The sequence below is a fragment of the Saccopteryx leptura genome, chromosome 13, assembly GCF_036850995.1.
Source record: "Saccopteryx leptura isolate mSacLep1 chromosome 13, mSacLep1_pri_phased_curated, whole genome shotgun sequence".
Taxonomy (NCBI): domain Eukaryota; kingdom Metazoa; phylum Chordata; class Mammalia; order Chiroptera; family Emballonuridae; genus Saccopteryx; species Saccopteryx leptura.
In genome coordinates, this window is record NC_089515.1 from 17,580,620 (window position 1) to 17,601,009 (window position 20,390).

Consider the following 20,390-nt stretch of genomic DNA (forward strand, 5'->3'; position numbering starts at 1 on the left):
GGAGAGAGCGAGAAGGGGGGAGGAGCAGGAAGCATCAACTCCCATATGTGCCTTGACCAGGCAAGCCCAGGGTTTCGAACCGGCGACCTCAGCATTTCCAGGTCGACGCTTTATCCACTGCGCCACCACAGGTCAGGCCACCCACTGTTCTTTTTGGTGAGCAAAACATAACAATAGTCTCCTTTGGCCCTTGACTGAATCTCAGGAAATGCTTTTTCTGCCAGAACTAACAGAACTAACCCATTGCTGCCTATGTTTTCTCACTGATGGGGGCAGAGTGGGAGGTGGAGTGTGAACACCACTTTCTCTGCTTATTCATAAGAGAAAGTTTCATTTCTCTACTTCGAATACTGCATGAACATTACAGGTTGCATTTTAATAGAGCAAGCCAATTAGAAAAAAATGTGTGAAATACGGCTTGGGGTTTAAACAGCCACACTTCAAAAGCAGTTTTATTACTTCCCTTAAGAAAGTATTTTCTCTTTTTAGTCCACTTAGGAGTTAGCAGGAGAAATCTCAGTTCAAAGGACTGTATGTTAGCCTTGCGCGGGCCACTTACCTGTGACCTCAGGCAAGTCCCTCGGCCCATTGGAGTCAATTTTCCCATCCACAAAATGGGAATGAGAGTGCCTCCCTGGGAGCCTGAGAGGGCTGCTGTAAGACACTATGAAGACACCAGACGAGAAAGTGCTTTAAGGGCCGAGGGGAGGAAGGGAGGCAAACACACCTCCATGTCCTTGGCTCCAAGCCCTGAACGGGCGACCAGCTGGTCCAGCAGGTGCTCTGAGAGCCATGCAGCCTCTCCGGAAGTGGCCAGTGGGTTTGAAGTGGGAGGAGAGGGTGCTATTCTGGCAGAACACTAAAACAATTTTTTAAATCCATGTCCAACCTTTTTCTCCCAAACAACAATGCAGCACTAGTAATACACAACCAGGTGGGTGGGGGTTATTTATAAAGAGCTTTTTTTTAAAAATTTTTATTTTGAAACAATTATAGACTCACAGGAAGTTGTAAGAATAGTACAGGGAGGTTTCTGTCCCTGTTACTCAGCCTCCCCCAATGATAACATCTTATATAACACCACAGGACCGAACACTGGCACAGTACAATGAACTAGACCACAGATCTTAAGCAGATGGCATCAGCTTTTCATACACTGTCCTTTCGAAGTTGACAAAGAACTATAATGGTGCAAAGGGTAGAGAAAATACTGGTATAGAATTATTTACAGCCTGACCAGGTGGTGGTGCAGTGGATGGAGCATCGGACTGGACCCAGGTTCAAAACCCCGAGGTCACCAGTTTGAAAGTGGGCTCATCTGGTTTCAGCAAGGCTCACCAGACTGAGCAAGGGGTCACTCAGTCTGCTGTAGCCCCCCCTCCCCCCCGTCAAGGTACATATGAGAAAGCAATCAATGAACAACTAAGGTGCCGCAACAAAGAATTGATGCTTCTCATCTCTCTCCCTTCCTGTCTCTCTGTTCCTGTCTGTCCCTCTCTCTGTCTCTGTCTCTGTCACACACACATACACAAAGAATTATTTACAACACTGTAATGAAATCAATATAAAGTAATTTTGATAGGAAACTCACAGGTGTGCAAACATTATTAGGAACAATAATTCTTTATGAATGTGTCTGTTGTGATGAGATGATACTTGAGCGCCTTATTTGCAGACTCTCACTCTGGAAGGTGAAGAGGAATCCTTGATCCTGTTCCCACAAAAGTACTCTAGAAAACAGGCAAAAGGAGCTGTGCTTCCTTTTCCAGAGGAGTAACTAATGCCCATGATAGTCCTTATCCCAGGCCCCTCTGTAGTCAGCACCGCCAACCTGGACCCAGCCCCATCAACGCAAAATCACAGAAGTCCCTCAGCTGTAAGGGCATCCCCAGGGGGAATTTGGTGCTGGCCTTGAAATACCCCAGGTCGACTGAGCAATGCCGCCATCTGGTGGTTAGAAAAAGAACTAAAATATCACTGATGTATATATAGCTCATTTGTAGGCCTTGAATTGATTGAGTCACTATTTAAAACTATTCCAGGAGGCTCTACTTAAGGTAGGACTGTACTGAATATTCTAAAAAAGAACATTTTGGCCTCACCTGTGGTGGCGTAGTGGATAAAGCATCAACCTGGAACACTGAGGTCACTGGTTTGAAACTCCAGGCTTTTGCCTGATCAAGGCACAGATGGGAGTTGATGCGTCCTGCTCCTCCCCCTTCTCTCTCTCTCCCCTCGCTCTAAAATGAATAAATAAAAGGTAAATAAAAAGAAAGAACATTTTGTAATGAGGGTAACTACTGTGTGGTATGTTAAGTATGTTCACAGATTCTTTGAAGCTCCTCCCAGAAGAGGTAGAGTCTAATTTTCCCATCCCTTGAATCTGGGTGGGACCGATGACTTGCTTTGGAAAAGAAAACACAAAAAATGATGCTGGGTGACTTCCACGCCTCCACTTCCTGAGGCCTCTGAGCTTCCCACCTCGCCCTCTGGGGACACTACCACCTTTGGAACAAGCCCGGCCTAGCCTCCTTGAGGAGGAGACTCCAGGTGGACAGAATGGACTGGATGTCTTAGCCATTTCTTCTGGGGCCCCAGACACAGGAGTGAGGTCAGCCAGAACCAAGCAGTCACAGTGAGCCGCTGTCACACGTAGTGATGAGTGAGTCCAGACATGATCGGCTGCAGCCAGCGCAAGCACTAACCCACAGAATCGTGAGACAGTACACTATTCTCAGCCGCTAAATTCTGAGATGGCTCGAAATGTAGGGGTAGATAACTGGCATAATCTCAAATTTACGTTTTAAAAATCTGTGGTCTAGACCAGAAGTTTAGTTTATCACCAGTGTTTGTATGGGGGAGGAGCATCCGTATGTCCACATGGCGAAATCTGACCACCGTACACATTTTGAATGTTGCATATTCTGATCTCATGATTTTCAGACCCTGCCACATGCTCTCCTTTACTTATTCAGCTCAGTAACTGAGCATGTCACAAGTAACAGTGACAGAAAGGCACTAAGGACTTGGTATTGAATGAGTTATGCCAACCCCTGAGAAGGCCGTGACTATTGGAGAAGACACATATGCCAATGCATTATGAAAACAGAGTGGTGTGTCAGGTTAGAACAAAGCAGTGACCACCTGGGAGGGGGGAGGATGGCTATATGAGTCAGGACCCAATTGAGAAAAGAAAAACCACTCTAAGTGTTTAAGACAAAGAGAGTTTAATCCAGGGAATGTGTTACACAGGTGAGAAGGCAAACAAAACATGGTGGGGACCGGAGGGGGCGGGTAGAGTCCAGGAAACTAGTCAGCCACAGCCAGAAATGCCATCAGCCACAGAGGGGCGGAAATCCCCTGACACGTCCCTTCCTCCTGCCTCCAATCCCTCACCAGCACCTTGCACTGGCCAAACCCAGCAGGAGCCTCGGACATGCAGCCCACAGGGACACAGCACAGGAAGAGTGAGGGAGGAAGGCCTGCACACAGGCCCGAGGCTGGCACCGGGCATTGTGGGCTAGAATGATTTGACAACTAAGAAGATGACTAGGTTATTTTATGCCGTACATACATCTCTCTACCACAGCACCCTGACCCCACCCCCAACCCCAGAGCAGTACCAAGGTCTCTGAATATCTTTCATCCTGGTGCAATTCTAGCTCTGCCATGAAAGATGGTCAAGACCATCAGGGCAGAGATGATACACAGTAATTCCTTTCGGGCCCAACATGGGCCCTTCTTAAAGGAGAATCTCAACAAACACATGAATAAGAAACATTAAACTATGCACCCTTGCTGGAGAGCTCAGTTGATTCGAATGGACCCAAAGCGCAGAATCTGAAGCACAGAGGTTGCTTGTTCAATCCCTAGTCAGGACACATACCCAGAACAGACACCTGTCTCTCTCTCTGTCCCTTCCTCTGTCTCTAAAATTAATTAGAAGAAAGGAAAATGAAGAAACATTCAATTATGTGGATAGAAAACAAAGCACTTGGCTATGAGTCAAGATCTCAGCCAGAGGCAAAGTCCCAGGCCCTCCCTGAACTGGGTACGGCTCAGGGCCCTCCCGGGTCTCACATTCTGAGAGGAGCCTGTGAAAGAACCCAGAACACCCCCTTTGGCTTGATGGTGGACAGTGGTCAGAAGTGCTTTGAGTTCAAATCCTAGCCCGGCTTTTGCTACCCATGACCTGAAGCAAGTTGTTTTCTCTCATGCCTTTGTTTCCTTGTCTGTAAAGTGGGACAATAATCCCAAACTCACAGGGTTGTGGGAAGGGTTGTTCTTTTGTTTTTGTAAACACAGAGTGAAATGGTAATTACCAGTGAATGGAGTGGGGGGATAGGTGTTGTTTAAAGGTTCAAACTTATAATAAGTAGTAAATAAGCTCTAGAAATTTAATGCACAGTACCGTGAATACACACAATAATGTATTATAATCATTAAATGTACTTAGAGACCAGTACTACATGATTACAACCACTAAAAAGATAAGTGATGTGATAGCGGTGCTAATTATTGCCACACTGACAATCATATCACAATATATAAATGTGTAAAATTAACATGTACATCTTAAATTTACACAATGTTATATATGTATTTTTCTTTTTCCAAGTAAGAGGAGGGGAGATAGAAAGACAGACTCCTATATACACCCTAACCAGGATCTACCTGGCAACCCCTTGTCTGGGGCCGATGCTCTGCCCATCTGAGGCCATGCTCGCAACCAAACTATTTTTAGCACCTGAAGCAGAGGCTCCACAGAGCCATCCTCAGTGCCCAGGGCCAATGCACTCGAACTAATTGAGTGGGAGGAGAAGAGAGAGGGGAAGGGGAAGGGTGGAATCAAACCCAGGACTTCTACACGCCGGGTCAATGCTCTACCACTGAGCCAACCAGCCAGGGCTATCATATATATGTATTTTTAAACATTTTTAAAAATAAGTTGCCTTTCAGCTTAGTCCCAGGACTCTGGTCTGGGGAGGGGTGGAAGAGGTCTCAGATGAAAACTGATATGGAAAGCAAGGACAAAGAATGTGCTGATGGACGGGAGACACGGGGAGGCAAGGCCAGCCAGAGGCAGCGGTGGGAGCTGCGGAGGGATGCAGAGATGAGGTCTGCCATCTTGGTCTGGAAGTTAAGGAAAGCCCCCCTGAACGCCATAGAATCAGAAGGAAAAGACAAATGCATATAGTAAGGTAGAGAAGCACCTGAGCCCAGAAGGGCGAGAGCTATGCTTCCTTGGACAGAAAAGCTCCCAACACCGGGGCTCACTGGTTTCTCCCAAGCTGGAGCCGACTGGCTTCTACACCCTCTCTCTGAACACAGTAGAGCTAACGTGACTGTCCTATGCATCTGCACAGTGGCTCCTGGAACAAGTTTTCATATGAGTAATGATGCTCTATCTGCTGCTGTCCTCCTGAGTAAGGAGAGCAATGAAGGTAAGAAGGAGTCCCCAGGGCACTTCAGTGTAGGTCAAGGAGACACCCCCCTTGAACCCCGTCAGGAGGAAGCTGTGCTGAGGCAGGAAGGAAGGTGGGCTCTCCCTCGCTGGCAGATCCTTAACCCAGCTCTGCAGAAAGGCAACTCCCACACTGCACCCCATGGCTCCTTGCAGCCTCCCTCTCCATCTGGACCTTGGTCCACCTTCCTTCTTTTTCCAGACCCCACCCTCGCCCATGAGACACTCACATCCAGCTGGTACTAACTCAGGGGCCCAGGTCGGTCTGCCCCGCCTTTTTGGGTTTGGCTGGTTCCAAAACACCCAATCTCCAAAAACAAGTTAGCTTTCTCTTCACCACACAAGCCTGGTGACCTACACTACGCGATCCCATCAGAGACAAGAGCATCTTAAACTCCCAATGTCAACATCGCTCCACCCAAACCCACAGTCAAGGTCATCAAACCCACACCCAAGCCATAGATGTTGACAACATGCTAAACAGCCTTCTCTCCAGAGATCCGGAGTGAGCAGCCCCGGGGCCTCCGACCAGACTTCCTTCCTTGGCCCTGGCCTTGACAAGGGACCTGTCTCACTCAGCTCAGCAGTTGGCCAGAAATGCCAAGCTGTCTGAGCGCCCAAGTTCCCAAACAAGTCTGCATTTCTGAGGATCAGGGAGGCTGAAGCTGGTCCGGGCACTGGGGCAGAAAGCAAGAGCGAGACGGCACAGCTGGGGCTGGGAAAACGGAGCAGGCGGGGCCACCGAGTATGGGTTTCTTACTGCTATGCGAGGGGGGTGTGGGAAGCCTCAGAGCTCCATGGCCAAGGCAGCCCTGTACTTGGGCCAAGCGCTGGACACACTCCATCTCAGTTCATCTCTACAACAATCCTGCCCGTGGTGAGTGTATGACACTTTACAGATCGAAGTTTTATAAATCAGCTTGCCCAAAGCTCTACCCTTAGGACAGCGCCCAGGCTGGGATTCAAACTGATGCTGAGGCTCTTTCAAGCTCCACTCTGCCTCCCCACCAGATCAGCCCTCAAATCCAGTTCTAGCTAGAAGGCTTTCTTTCTTCCTTGTGCCTCCTCATAAGCACTCCTCCCTCATGTAGAATTGTCTGCCATGTCAAGAGTTCAGGAAGCCCAACAAAGCAATCCTCCTTTGAGAGGAGTCTATGGATGAACGTGGCATCACCAGGACGGGGATTTTGTCTGTTCTGTTCCCTGTGGAATGCCCCATGTCTAGGGTAGTTTGTGACCCCTGCCGACACAGAGAAGGCCCCCCATAAATGTTTGTTGAACACCCTCCCCAGTGGCAGATTCCTGCAGTTTCCGTGATCAAAACTCTTCCTACAAAAAAGGCAAGATTTCAAAAGCCCTCAGCTGGACTAAAGGAGGCACGTACTGTACACACGGCATAACTCGGATGCGAGCCGTCCTCGCACGCCCAGGCTCCCCTCCGCAGCCGGAAGACGTCCGTCTGACTTCCTGTGTACCGCCGGAAGTACCGCCCCCGGAAGTGCCGCCAGCAGCACTTACCTCTTGGAAATGCACTGACACCTCCCCGCACCGTTTTCAGCAACGGATCAGCTCCCTGAAGGAGAATCGGAGACACTACGGGACTTCTCGAACACTTACTTTCTACTAACTCGGAAGCAGACCGGGCCCTCCCCATTCAGTGCCATCGGTCTGGGCTCCCGTCACAGGCCTCCTGCGCCCACGGAGGAATGACGGACAAATGGGACTGCCCACGGCTCACAGAGCTCCTCCACCAGATTCCCTCTATCACTGTCTGGAGAAGCTGGGCACCATTCACTGCATTTCCCTTGGAGAAGAACAGACTGATTGCAGTAGTCTTGCTAAAGCTGGGCAAGCTCCCTGGCCCCCCATCATTTCTGCTGACCTGAAGGAAAGCTCCCCTAAGAAGCTGGGCCTTGCCTGGCCTATGGTGGCGCAGTGGACACAGCATCAACCTGGAATGCTGAGGTCGCGGGTTCAAAACCCTGGGCTTGCCCGGTTCAAGGCACATATGGGAAGCAACTATATATCTATTCTATACTATGAGTTGATGCTTCCTGATCCTGCCCCACCTCCTCTCTCTCTCTCTCTCTCTCAAATCAATAAATAAGATCTTTAAAAAAAGCAGCAGCAGCTGGGCCTTTTATCGGCTTGGCAGTTACCCTGACAGAAATAAACCAGGGTCCCTGACACAAGGAGCTTACAACTAGTTTGAAAACAAAAACAAGTTTAAGATTGGTTTATAAATGTTTTAAATTTAATTCAGTTTTAGAAACATGCATTTTAAAATACTTTTAAGTAATTAAAAAATTTTAATAATGCAATTTTAATTAGTTTTTTGTTGTGAAATAAGAATTGTACAATAAAGGGCAGTAGTCTCGTTAACATACATATACACCCATCTAACCACCACCCCCAATCAGGAAATGTGGGATATTTCCAGTACCTCAAAGGGTTCTCTCATATACCTGCCTCCCTCACAAGGTAACCATTTGTCTAATATCTGCTAGTTTTGAGTGATTTTAAATTTCACGTCATGGAATTATATCATACATATTCTTTGGTATCTGGCTTCTTTCACTTAACATAACAGCGACATTCATTCAGACTGAGTGTGCACCAGCACTTCTATTAAATTTTTCAGTGGTATTCCATTGTACAAACATGTGACAATTTCTTCTCCACTTGCCAGTTGATAAAAACAACTGAGTTGCTTCCAATTTAGAACTCTTATGAATAACGCTGCTTTGAACATTCTCGCACATGTCTTTTTCGCACTCATATACTCACTGCTCGTGATATACAACGAACAGTAGACAGGTGTGGTCATAGTGGAGGTATATACCTAACTTTAGTAGATACTGCCTGTGTCCCAAAAAATGGCTATACCGTTTTAGCATCCACAAGCAGTGTGTGAGGGTTCCAATAGCATGTATGAGTACTTCACTCCCTTTTATAGCCAAGTCATATCCCCTTGTATGGCTAGACTATGTTGTGTTTATGCATTCATCAGTTAATATTCATGTGAGTTGCTTCCACTGTGGGGCTATTATGAATAATGTCGCTATGAACATTCACGTGCAAGTCTTCATATAGACAGATGTTTTCATTTCTTTTGAGTATAGACCTAGAAGTGGAATTGCTAGGCCATATGGTAACTCTGTAACATTTTAATTTATTTATTCATTTTTAGAGAGGAGAGAGAGAGAAAGAGAGAGGAGAGAGACAGAGAGATAGAAGGGGGAGGAGCTGGAAGCATCAACTCCCATATGTGCCTTGACCAGGCAAGGCCAGGGTTTCGAACCAGTGACCTCCGCCATTTCCAGGTCAACATTTTATCCACTGCGCCACCACAGGTCAGGCAACTCTGTAACATTTTTAAGGAACTGCCAGACTGTTTTCCAATGTGACTGCACCATTTTACATTCCCACCAGCAATGAATGAGGGTTCCAATTTCTCTACAAACTCACCAACAGTTGGTATTTTCAGTCTTTAAAATTTTTAATAATTATGGTGGGTGTGTAGTACTGCCTCATATGGAATTGTAATTTACATTCTCCTATGACCACTTTTTCATATCCTACACTCTCCACCTCCATCTCCCGGAATCCCCAAACATGAAACCCATCTACCCCACTGAGAATCACTAGACAAGAATATCTACCTGACTTTAATTCCTACAGGCTCTATTACAAAAGTTTGTTTCATTAGTCAAGAGATCAATTTATGTTAAATAGATTTCTTCAAAACTTCCTCTAGGAAATAGAGTGATCCGCCCATATGGCTTCTGTCCCCAGGAACAACAGTTGTTAGAAATAGGAATACAGTAAATAAACGTGAGTGAGGGTAATCAGGGAAGGCTTTCTGCAGAGGTGAGCTAACCTGGGACTTGGAGAATGGGTTAAGTCAGTGGTCCCCAAACCCCGGGCCACGGACCGGTACTGGTCCGTGGGACATTTGGTACCGGTCTGCAGAGAAAGAATAAATAACTTACATTATTTCCGTTTTATTTATATTTAAGTCTGAACGATGTTTTATTTTTAAAAAATGACCAGATTCCTTCTGTTACATCCATCTAAGATTCACTCTTGATGCTTGTCTCGGTCACGTGATACATTTATCTGTCCCACCCTAAAGGCCGGTCCGTGAAAATATTTTCTGACATTAAACCGGTCCGTGGCCCAAAACAGGTTGGGGACCACTGGGTTAAGTCAGGGGTCAGGAACCTTTTTGGCTGAGAGAGCCATGAACGCCACATATTTTAAAATGAAATTCTGTGAGAGCCATACAACGACCCGTGTACATTATGCATTAACCAATAAAAATTTGGTGTTGTCCTGGAGGACAGCTGTGATTGGCTCCAGCCACCCACAACCATGAACATGAGCGGTAGGAAGTGAGTGGATTGTAATACATGAGAATGTTTTATATTTTTAACATTATTTTTTTATTAAAGATTTGTCTGTGAGCCAGATGCAGCCATCAAAAGAGCCACGTCTGGCTCACGAGCCATAGGTTCCTGACCCCTGGGTTAAGTGGATAAATGAGGGTCCCTTCTATGCAAGGGGGACATCACAAAGGAAAGCAGAAAGTCAACTCCAGGCATGCTGTGACCAGAACGGAGCCTCACTTTGGCAGGAGTGCTACAGGTGCTGTCGTGGATCAGGGAAGGTTGAAGAAATGTATTAATGGGAGACCTATAAAGAGCTTTTCATGTCACAAGTACAAGGGCTTCAGGTTGGGACTCAGTTGCCTTTTTTATGTGCAAGGTGCCAAAACAAAACACAAAAAGAAACAAAAACCAATGGGAGAAGTGAGAGACAGAAGAATCACCAAGAGTTTCTTGATTTTTGTACTCATGGTCACACAAAACCCACACAGCCCTAAGAGGGCCATTTGCCAAGGCCCAGGAGGGGTCGTCCAGTTGGCTGACAAGCCCTTCTGCAAGCTCTCACCCTTCCACTCGCACTGCCAGCCCACCCACACCTTGTTTCACAGGAGAATGGACAAACAAGATAATAAAGGGAGAGGTCCTCATGGTTCCTACAGGACCGTGTGCCCACATTCTGAAACACCTCAACGGCTTCTCAGTGCTTTAAGACAAAGGTCTGCAACCCTCTCCCAATCTCAGCCTCACCACTCCCAATGCTGGTCATCGTGGCACCTTCGGCTCTAGGAATGTGTCCCACAGGCTCTCCTAACTGCACGGAAAGTGTTTCCCTCTCCATCTCCTGGCTTACTCCTCTTCATCCTTCAAACCTCAGCGTGTGCGGCTTCTTCTCCTTCCCTGACGATGCTCCCTCTCGAGTCTAGATCCATTTCCCACGTATACGCCCTCATGAAACTCTGCTTTGTTCCTCCTTACACTGACCTCGCTGCAATCACACCACTCACCTCGGTGTTTGCTTAATGCCTACACAAGAGCAGATATGACATCTGTGTCTGCTCATTACCATATCTCTGTGTCTTGCACAGTGCCTGGCACATGCATGCGTGACTGAATGAATGAATGACCACAGAGAATGTACTGGTAAGTGGGATCTGGCCCCTGGTAACACAATCCCAATAATTCAGCAATTCTACCCCAAGGTGTATACCTGGAAGAAATTTGTATATATGTTCTCCAAAAGAAGAGTACAAAAATGTTCATGACAGCCCGCGCGCGGGCTCCCACCCGGCTACGGCCTCCTGCCCACCGCATCAGGGCATGTGGGCCTCGCCTTCCCGGTCCAACCCGCAGCCCGCTGTGTGAGCGCCATGTTCTTCTATTCATTTTTCAAGTGCCTTGTGGGCAAGGATGAGGTCGTGGAGCTCAAGAATGACCTGAGCATCTGTGGAACTCTCCATTCTGTAGATCAGCATCTCAACTTCAAACTAACCGACATCAGTGTCACAGACCTTGAGAAATGCCCTCACATGTTATCAGTGAAGAACTGCTTCATCCGTGGCTCCATGGTCCGCTACATGCAGCTGCCGGCCAATGAGGTGGACATACAGTTACTACAGGACGCAACAAGGAAGGAGGCCCTGCAGCAGAAACAGGGATGGCTCCTCCTCTCCTTCCCTCCCCACTTCTATTCACGGTCCTTGACCCAGTGTTCCGGCACAGGACACCTCCACCCATACTTGAGATGTTGTGTTTTTGGTTTTTTTAATAGTGAAGGCACCCCCTTTTTTTTAAGCGATGAGTAGTTCATAGGACTAATAATGGGGAGAGCTATCCTCAGTGAGAAGGGGGCAGATAAGTTGTCTGGGGAACTGCAAGGTGTTCCTTAACCCTGCACGTGCCTTTCCGACTCCTTCCTCAGAGATGGTGGGAGAGGCTCCTAGCTCTCTCCAGAGCAGCCTACGGTTCATTTTGGGGGTGGAGGGAATCCGTCTCGCATCGGGAATAAAACTTATGATGCAAAAAAAGAAATGTTCACGACAGTATTTATAATGAAACTAAAATAAGAAATATCCATTAACAATAAAATAGATAAAAAGATTATGGTATATTTTTTTGTGATTTTTAAAAATTATTGACTGATTTTAGAGAGACAGAGGAAGGGAGAAAGGAGGAGAGAGAGAGAGAGGGAGAAGCATTCATTTCTTGTTTCACTTAGTTGTGTATTCATTGGTTGTTTCCTTTATGTGCCCTGACCAGGGATTGAACCCACAGCCTTGGCATTTCAGGACAATGCTCTAACTCACTGAACTAACAGACCAGGGCCACGATGTATATTTTTCATTTCACACAATACTACACAGCAGAGAAGATCAACACAGTACCATTACTTGTTACAACATGAATGAACTGCACAAATGTAACAGTGAGCAGAAGAAAGTCACAAAAGAGAACACACTGTGCAATTCCAACTATGTGAAATTCAGAGTCAGGATGGTAACAATCTAATGACCTTTGCAGGGGGTAGTGATTAGAAAGGGGCTAAGGGGGCTCCTGGGTGTTGGTAATATTTTGTTTCTCGGTCCGGATTTCAGTTTTTAGAGATATACTCACAGCATGAAAATGCATCGACTGTTCGCTTATTATTTCTACAGGTGTGTTATCCTTCAGGAGAAAGCTTACTAAGGGAGGACAGGAGAGGACAGGGGAGGACAGCTCCTCCATTACATGGTGCTGAATCTCGACAGGCCAAGATGTCAGAGCATGGCCCTCGAAGCTGCTGGCGCACTTCTGTGCCCCAGACACACGGGCACTTGCAGCCACTGTGTCCCTTTCTTCTCCATTTCTGTTATCTGGGGTGGCTTGTCCCCCTCCCCTCCCCTCCCTTCCCCTCCCTCCCTCCCTTCCCCTTCCCCTCCCTCCCTCCCTTCCCTTTTTCCGTCCTTCCTTCCTTCCTTCCTTCCTTCCTTCCTTCCTTCCTTCCTTCTCTCTTCCTTCCTTCCTTCTTCCTTCCTTCCTTCCTTCCTTCCTTTCTTCCTTCCATCTCTCTCTCTTTCTCCCTTCCTACCTTCCTTCCTTCCTTCCTTCCATACTTCCTTCCTTCCTTCCTTCCTTCCTTCTCTCTTCCTTCCTTCCTTCTCTCTCTCCCTTCCTTCCTTCCTTCCTTCCTTCCTTCCTTCCTTCCTTCCTTCTCTCTCTCTTCCTCCCTCCCTTCCTTCCTTCCTTCCTTCCTTCCTTCCTTCCTTCCTTCCTTCCTTCCTTCCTTCCTTCCCTCCTTCCTTTCACTAGATGCTTAAACTTGCTCTCCCAAGAAACACCAATACAAACAGGATTATTGTGTGACCTAATCCAAAAATGTGAAATGTAAAGCAAAAAATAATAAATAAATGAATAAAACAAAACATCTTGTTCTATAGAGCTGTCAATATGTTGATAAACATACAGTATGTGATTGGGGAAGGGAACAAGTAATGGAATGCACTGAAAACTGGGGATATTTTGTGCAAATAGCACTGAAGAGAAGTAAGCATGTTGGGAAGGTGGACTTCATTTGCTTTAATTTTGTAAATAGCACACTATGATTTTCTTGCTTTGAGCAACTTCTTCCCAAGCTCTCTGGTTGCAAAGAAGTTGTGATTTTACAATCCCAAGTGCATGTTATTTTGGATTCGCTGCCAAAAGATTGAGTTTCAAACTCCCTGGGTCTGAAAGTGTGAATGTTCTGTGCAGATGCATTTATGCTGCCCAAGGCTGGCTGGCTGGCACAGGGAAGGGCCAGCTCTGCCCAGTTACTGTGCTCTCAGGACAAAGGGTGGGGAGCAGTGTTTTTTCATTGCCCAAGCTATGGTTACATTTTTTAGCCTTTCACTCCTTGGGCTGAATGCTCAAGCCATGAAACCAGCAATCCTGGGCAAATACCCCAAAGTCCTACTAAGATATGTGTTAATTAGCAACATTGCTTGCACACCTTTTGTATGTAGGACAGTGTCCTGACTTCTATAGGTAGTGGCAGGCATTAACTAGAAGGCATACAACCTAGAGTTGATGGCTGACTAGTGGGGCAGACAGGCACTCTCATACATTGGATAGTATTCATGTTAAAAAGAAAAAAAGACATACACACCTTCGACCCAACAATCCTAATTATAGAAATGTGTCTTTCCGATGGACTCACACACACACATATGCATGTGCAGGGATGTTCACTGCAGCACTGTCAGTAATAGCAAATTATTAGAAACAACCTTGATCAATAAGGAACTGGGCAAATAAATTATAGTAATTCACACAGTGGAATTCTATTCAATCAAACCAAAAGCACAAAGGGTGTTGTATGATAGGCAACAATCTTTTCTGAGATATATTGTTAAAAAACTATTAAGTGCAGCTAACTAGTATACATATATTCCTCTTGCATAAAAAAAAAAAGATATGCAGGCCTGGCCGGTTGGCTCAGTGGTAGAGCGTTGGCCTGGCATGCAGGAGTCCTGGGTTCGATTCCTGGCCAGGGCACACAGGAGAAGCACCCATTTGCTTCTCTACCCCTCCCCCTCTCTTTCTTCTCTGTCTCTCTCTTCCCCTCCCGCAGCCAAGGCTCCATTGGAGCAAAGTTGGCCCGTGTGCTGAGGATGGCTCTATGGCCTCTGCCTCAGGCGCTAGAATGGCTCTGGTTGCTACAGAGCAACGCCCCAGATAGGCAGAGCATCGCCCCCTGGTGGGCATGCCGGGTGGATCCCTGTCGAGCGCATGCGGGAGTCTGTCTGACTGCCTCCCCGTTTCCAACTTCAGAAAAATACAAAAAATTTAAAAAAAAATTTAAAAAAAAAGATATGCATACAGACAGATGTTTATAAAAGTAGAGAATATCTCTGAGAAGAGGCCCAAGAAACTGAGGGGAAACAAGCAAAGTTAAGAAAGGAGATTTACTTATTATTATATACACCTCTGAATCGTTTGCATCTTTATGAACTGAATGCAATTTCTTCAAATAATACATTTAATTCAGTTGGATTCACTAGAAAAATATACATATAGAAGACAGAAACTTAACTTTTGCCCAAACCAATATAAACCAAGTAATAGCATAGTATACAGCTTGTGAGAAGACATCAGAACAAAGGCTGCAGCCAAGTGTCATCATTTGGGTTATTTGGGAGTGACTTGTGGAGCAGGTCACCTCTGAGCAGGGGCTAGAAAGAGATGACACTGTTAGATCACTCCCACCTCCACCCAAAAACACAAAAAACAAAACGATAATCTATGAAATGTTTTATATGTTTGGTCAGCTGGTAAAAAGCCCAGCCACTCTCCCTCCTGGCCTCAGGTCTCTTGATGTTATGATTATACTCCTTAAACATACATTCCTCTAGGGCAGGGGTCCCCAAACTACGGCCCGCGGGCCACATGCAGCCCCCTGAGGCCATTTATCCGGCCCCCACCGCACTTCCGGAAGGGGCACCTCTTTCATTGGTGGTCAGTGAGAGGAGCATAGTTCCCATTGAAATATTGGTCAGTTTGTTGATTTAAATTTACTTGTTCTTTATTTTAAATATTGTATTTGTTCCTGTTTTGTTTTTTTACTTTAAAATAAGATATGTGCAGTGTGCATAGGGATTTGTTCATAGTTTTTTTTTATAGTCTGGCCCTCCAACGGTCTGAAGGACAGTGAACTGGCCCCCTGTGTAAAAAGTTTGGGGACCCCTGCTCTAGGGACTAGTTAAAATCACACCTTTAAAATCAGATGGACTCAGGTAAAAATCCTGGCTCACCACGTATCGCTGGGCAGATGGCCCTCTCCGTTTCCCCATCAGTAAAGTGTAGAGAGAAACACATCCTTGAAAGGTCCACGGTGAAGATTAAACCAGATCCTGTATATAAACTTGTTTAGCCCAGGGTCACTGTGCTGCCAATGACAGAGCTACCTGAGAGGTGTGGCAGATACATACATAACCTTCACAACCTTCCCCATCCACTTGGCAACCCTATTTTACAAATAAAAAAATATCCATCATTATATTACTATTATTCATCTCAGTGGATTGAATTGTGGTCCAAGTATTTTAAGGACCCTCTTGATATGAGAATATGAGGGAATTTTTAAATAGGATCTATGCCAAAATGTTAATATCTTCGCTTGTAGGATACAATAAGTTTGCCCCCAGGACTAAATGAAGTAGGCCAAAACATAAAATTAGTAGCAGATGCAAATCTAGTTTTTTGTTTGTTTGTTTGTTTGTTTGTTTTTAAAGTGAGAGATGGGGAGATAGTGAGGCAGACTCCTGCATGCACCCAGACCAGGTGGGGCCAATGCTCGCATACAGAGCTATTTTTAGCACCTGAGGCTGACATGTTCAGACCAACCTGAGCTATCCTCAGTACCCGGAGTCAACACTCAGACCAGCCGCACCACTGACTGAGAGGCTAGGCAAGAGGAAGAAAAGGGGGGAGAAGCAGACCATCACTTCTCTTGTATGCCCTGACCAGGAATTAAACCTGGAATGTCCACATGCCAGCTCAATGCTTTATCCACTAAGCCACCAGCCAGGGCCACAAATCCAGTTTTAACAGGGGGAAGAGATTGAACAAAGGAATTCATTTCCAATAATACCTGTAGTACAAAGAATACTCAAAAAAAATAAACGATTTAAAAGTTACAAATGAGTCTGAGCTCCTGAAGCCAACTCATGTGTTCATTCCTATATTGACAAAGCAATATTTCTGAACCTAATTTTTCTTGTTCAGGTCTCTTCTCCATTTCCCTTTCCCTCCCACATAATTTCAACACCCTTTTTACTCAACATCTCCAGAGTAAATCAGCATCAAAGGAGGTACAAATCAGTTTCTCTGACTTGCTCCTGGCATCATTCCAAGAGGGTACAAATGAGACAAATTATCACACACTCTAGGGCAGGGGTTGGGAACCTATGGCTTGTGAGCCAGATGTGGCTCTTTTGATGGCTGCATCTGGCTTGCAGACAAACCTTTAATAAAAAAATAATAATAATGTTAAAAATATAAAACATTCTCATGTATTACAATCCACTCACTTCCTACTGCTCATGTTCATGGTTGCGGGTGGCTAGAGCCAATCACAGCTGTCCTCCGGGACAACACCAAATTTTTATTGGATAATGCATAACGTACACAGGTCATTATATGGCTCTCACAGAATTACATTTTAAAATATGTGGTGCTCATGGCTCTCTCAGCCAAAAATGTTCCCGACCCCTGCTCTAGGGCATTAAAAAGAACTGAACCAATCAAGAAAATATTTTTGAATTAGCATGCTTCTTTCAAGTTTTTGTCCAACAGTCAATGAGTCAAGACAGAATGTAGTGTAGACCTTCAGTGAATGATGAAAATTATCTCCTCATTTGATGGACAGGGCAGGAGGGGTTGATTTTATTCTTAAGGAAAAAGGGAAAGAATAAATCTAGGGAATGGGGTTTAACAGACATTCCCAGGCAAACTGAAAAAGTCAGTTAAAAGACAAGCATGGCTAAACAATACACCCACACAAACTGATTAGCTGAAGTCACTCATCGGTCAGACCATTCTTTTTTAGAAAGTGCTCCCTAAGAGCAAACCAGATCGCTGGGGATAAGATATGTCCTACCTGGCTCGAGAGGCGATAATCTTTAAAGTGAGCTTGAAAGTAGCCAAGCGGTCAGTTGTTGGGCATTCTGCAGAGTCACAGGCATGTCAAAGGCAGCCAGAAAGTGCTGAGTCATGAAAGTGTGGGAGCCGGGTGGCCAGAGCGAAGCCAGTATTTCTCAGGCTAAACAGGAACCACGGACAATAGCCCCAGGAATGGTAAAGGCGCTGCACCCGATTTGCCATGACGTTAATCAAGGCCACAAATCATGATGTTTGCCTCCTCTGCGTATAGCAGGATCATTTATCCAGAGGAGCCTTCTCCGAAAGTCACCCCCTCCTGAAGGTATTTGGAAGCCACATCGACAATTGTCTCAACCACACACCCGCTCGGTGCTGTGCTGCGTGGCTTTGCCGCATACTTCTGCTCACCCCTACACAAGCAGCATCCCCAGCAGGGGGTGAGAGTTGGGAGGTGAGGTCACAGATTCTGTCCTAAAGAAATGTGGGGGGGGGGAGCAGCTATGAACAGAATTAAGACATTGTGAACCAGCTCCGGGGCTAGCAGCGTGGAAAACGTTCCCAAGAATGACTTCACACAGTAGTCAAGAACTCTGTGTCCCAAAAGGGCACTGTCAATGGTGCAGGCGTCACGTCAGAGCATTTCCTATCTTTAAGGGGTGATGATATTTAAGACAGAGGCAAGAAGGAAGGGAGAAAAGGCTGCGTCTTCCACCCAAGGAGCAGCACGCAGAGCAAAGGGCCAGCGCAGATCTGGGACTTGTCTTTAAAGGGCAAGAAAATGACAGTTAACATTCCCCAGAGAGGGGCGGTCAGCAGAGCAACAGAGCAACACTCCAGCATTTCAACATCCTACAGGAGAAGGGGGTGGGGAGCGTAGGTGGGTGCAGTTCCCTTGAGCTGTGGGCACAGCAGCCAGGGCACAAAGTGAGAAGCAACACCTGGAGCCCAGATGAGACCCCATCGGGCTGGTACAACTGCCCAGCATGGTGCCCGATGGGGGAGATATAACCCCAGCTTCCGCCCTCACGGAGCCCGGGGCCCCGCAGAAGAGATGGATACTAGTCACACTGTCAAAGAAACGTGAAATTGCTTCAAAGGCAGGAGAAGTAGGATGGGGGTGTGAGCCCCCACTGGGGTCAGGGAGGAGGTGGGCTGTGGAGAAGGGGCAGGAGTTTCCTAGGTGACAGAGGAAGGGCAGGCAGGGAGGAGAGCCAGGTGCTGGGAACGGAAGGTGGAGACACCTGGCAGCAGGAGGCAGGTTGGGAGGGAAGAATATTGTTTTAAAGACTGCACAGACACTTGTCTGGCAAGTATCTAAAAAGGGTGAATGATTACACCACAGATTGCCTTCTCTGCCTTCAAGGTATCTTCTCGTTCTGAATTTCTTACACACCTAGCAAAATGCTTCTCAAGTTATTGCTGTCATAAAAATAGTGAACAAGTATCACTCTTAGCACTAATATCCCACGTCAGCTACCAGCATTATGAGCCTGTGCTTCACATGCTTGAGCTCCTGTGATTCGCACAACAATCCTATTGGACAGGGGAGCAGTGAAGGAATCCGCCTCAGATCACGCATGCTGGGCGTGGCGGTGGCCGGATCAGAACCTAGACCCATCTGGTTCAAGGCCGTGCACATAAACCAGAGCAGCCAGGCTCAGGGAGTCTACAGAAGGAGGTGAAAGGTACCCCCGACGGCCACCTTTATCCCTACAGCCAGACCTGAGACCTGGCAACACGAAGAACCTCCTGTGATGTCCCTGCCTCACAGGTAAAATTGGGGTAAAGACACCTGTCTACCTACCTTATCAGGTTATTGTATGGTTCAGAGAAGTACAGGTGAGCCTGGCACGTTTAAAGCATCACATGAATGACAGGCATTATTATTTGGCCAAACAAACACTGATATTAACTTCAAATAGGCAAGATGAGTGATGACACTCTCCATAAAGAGAAGAGAGAAAGGGGAAAAAAATCCAATTCCCTTCACTTTGACCCTGGGGCATAAAAATGAGGTCCCCCGGCATTCCCTGAAGTGTCTCTTCCGCATCCGGGCACCATCCCTGTGTAGTAAAGAATGGAACTCACCCAGGGAGCGGCCTGGCCTTTGCCTCGCCCCTGGCTCCAGGAGGCGACCTCCAAGCTTCGATTGTCCTGCCTGACAAGAGTGTCTGTTTACCTGGGGGCCTTGGGCCACACCAGACAGTCTAACAACGACTTGAGAGTGGCGGAGCCCCAGGAAAACCTCTGGACACCAACGTTCAGGTGAGCTTCCCTGGTCGGTGAGACACCATGTGCACTGTCATCCATGAATGACAAGAAAAGGGGGTGCCCTGCCCAATCCCCCGGAGAGGACAGCGGGAAGCTCCGCGCGTGGCACTCTCTTCAACTCTGTCCTGTGAACCTCTTCCTCGGCTTATTTTCATCTTATCCTTTCAAAGTCACTGTGAATATGACAGCTGACAGTAAATTCTGTAAGTTTTTCTAACACATTATATCATGAGTGTGGTCTCGGGGACCCCCAAATCTTGTAGTCCCTCTGCGTTGTCACTTAACCCCACAGAAACCCAAGGAGGTAGGTGTCGTCATCCCCACCTCACAGACAAGGAGACTGAAGAGCATACTGAAGAGTCCATCACTTCCTGTGACCCCATATCCAGTGGGTGGGGGCCTGAAGTTAATCATACTTCAGCCCCAAGGCGACTCTCCCCGGGGCACACAGTGGTCAGACCACATCTCGGGCCTCCCTGAGAGCTGAAGACGGGTGACCAGGGGGTCCCCCGCTCCATGCTGTGCCTGGTCCAGCAGCCCCTGCCGTCAGAGGATAAGGGGAGAGCTCAGAAAGTGCTTTAGAATGGAAAAAAAAACACCCACTATGCAGTTTAGATGCTGGGTGGTATTGTGACCTTACCATTCCACTCCGA

At 46.7% G+C, this 20,390-nt stretch overlaps 1 protein-coding gene and 1 pseudogene across 3 annotated transcripts in view; one reads left to right on the forward strand and one right to left on the reverse strand.

Annotated features, from left to right (window-relative positions):
* The window catches only part of RBM20 (RNA binding motif protein 20), a 203,769-nt gene that overhangs the window by 100,627 nt on the left and 82,752 nt on the right, over positions 1-20,390 (reverse strand). Inside the window, exon 1 of one of the 3 annotated variants that reach the window (XM_066354703.1) lies at positions 2,103-2,140. The exons of the other annotated variants lie outside the window; for them this stretch is intronic. Within the exon in view, the coding sequence (XP_066210800.1) occupies positions 2,103-2,128 (26 nt within the window). The 5' untranslated portion in view covers positions 2,129-2,140. Of the gene's footprint in view, positions 1-2,102; positions 2,141-20,390 lie in introns of those variants that run through there. 3 annotated transcript variants of the gene reach the window in all.
* LOC136384891 (U6 snRNA-associated Sm-like protein LSm2 pseudogene) lies at positions 11,184-19,221 on the forward strand (annotated as a pseudogene).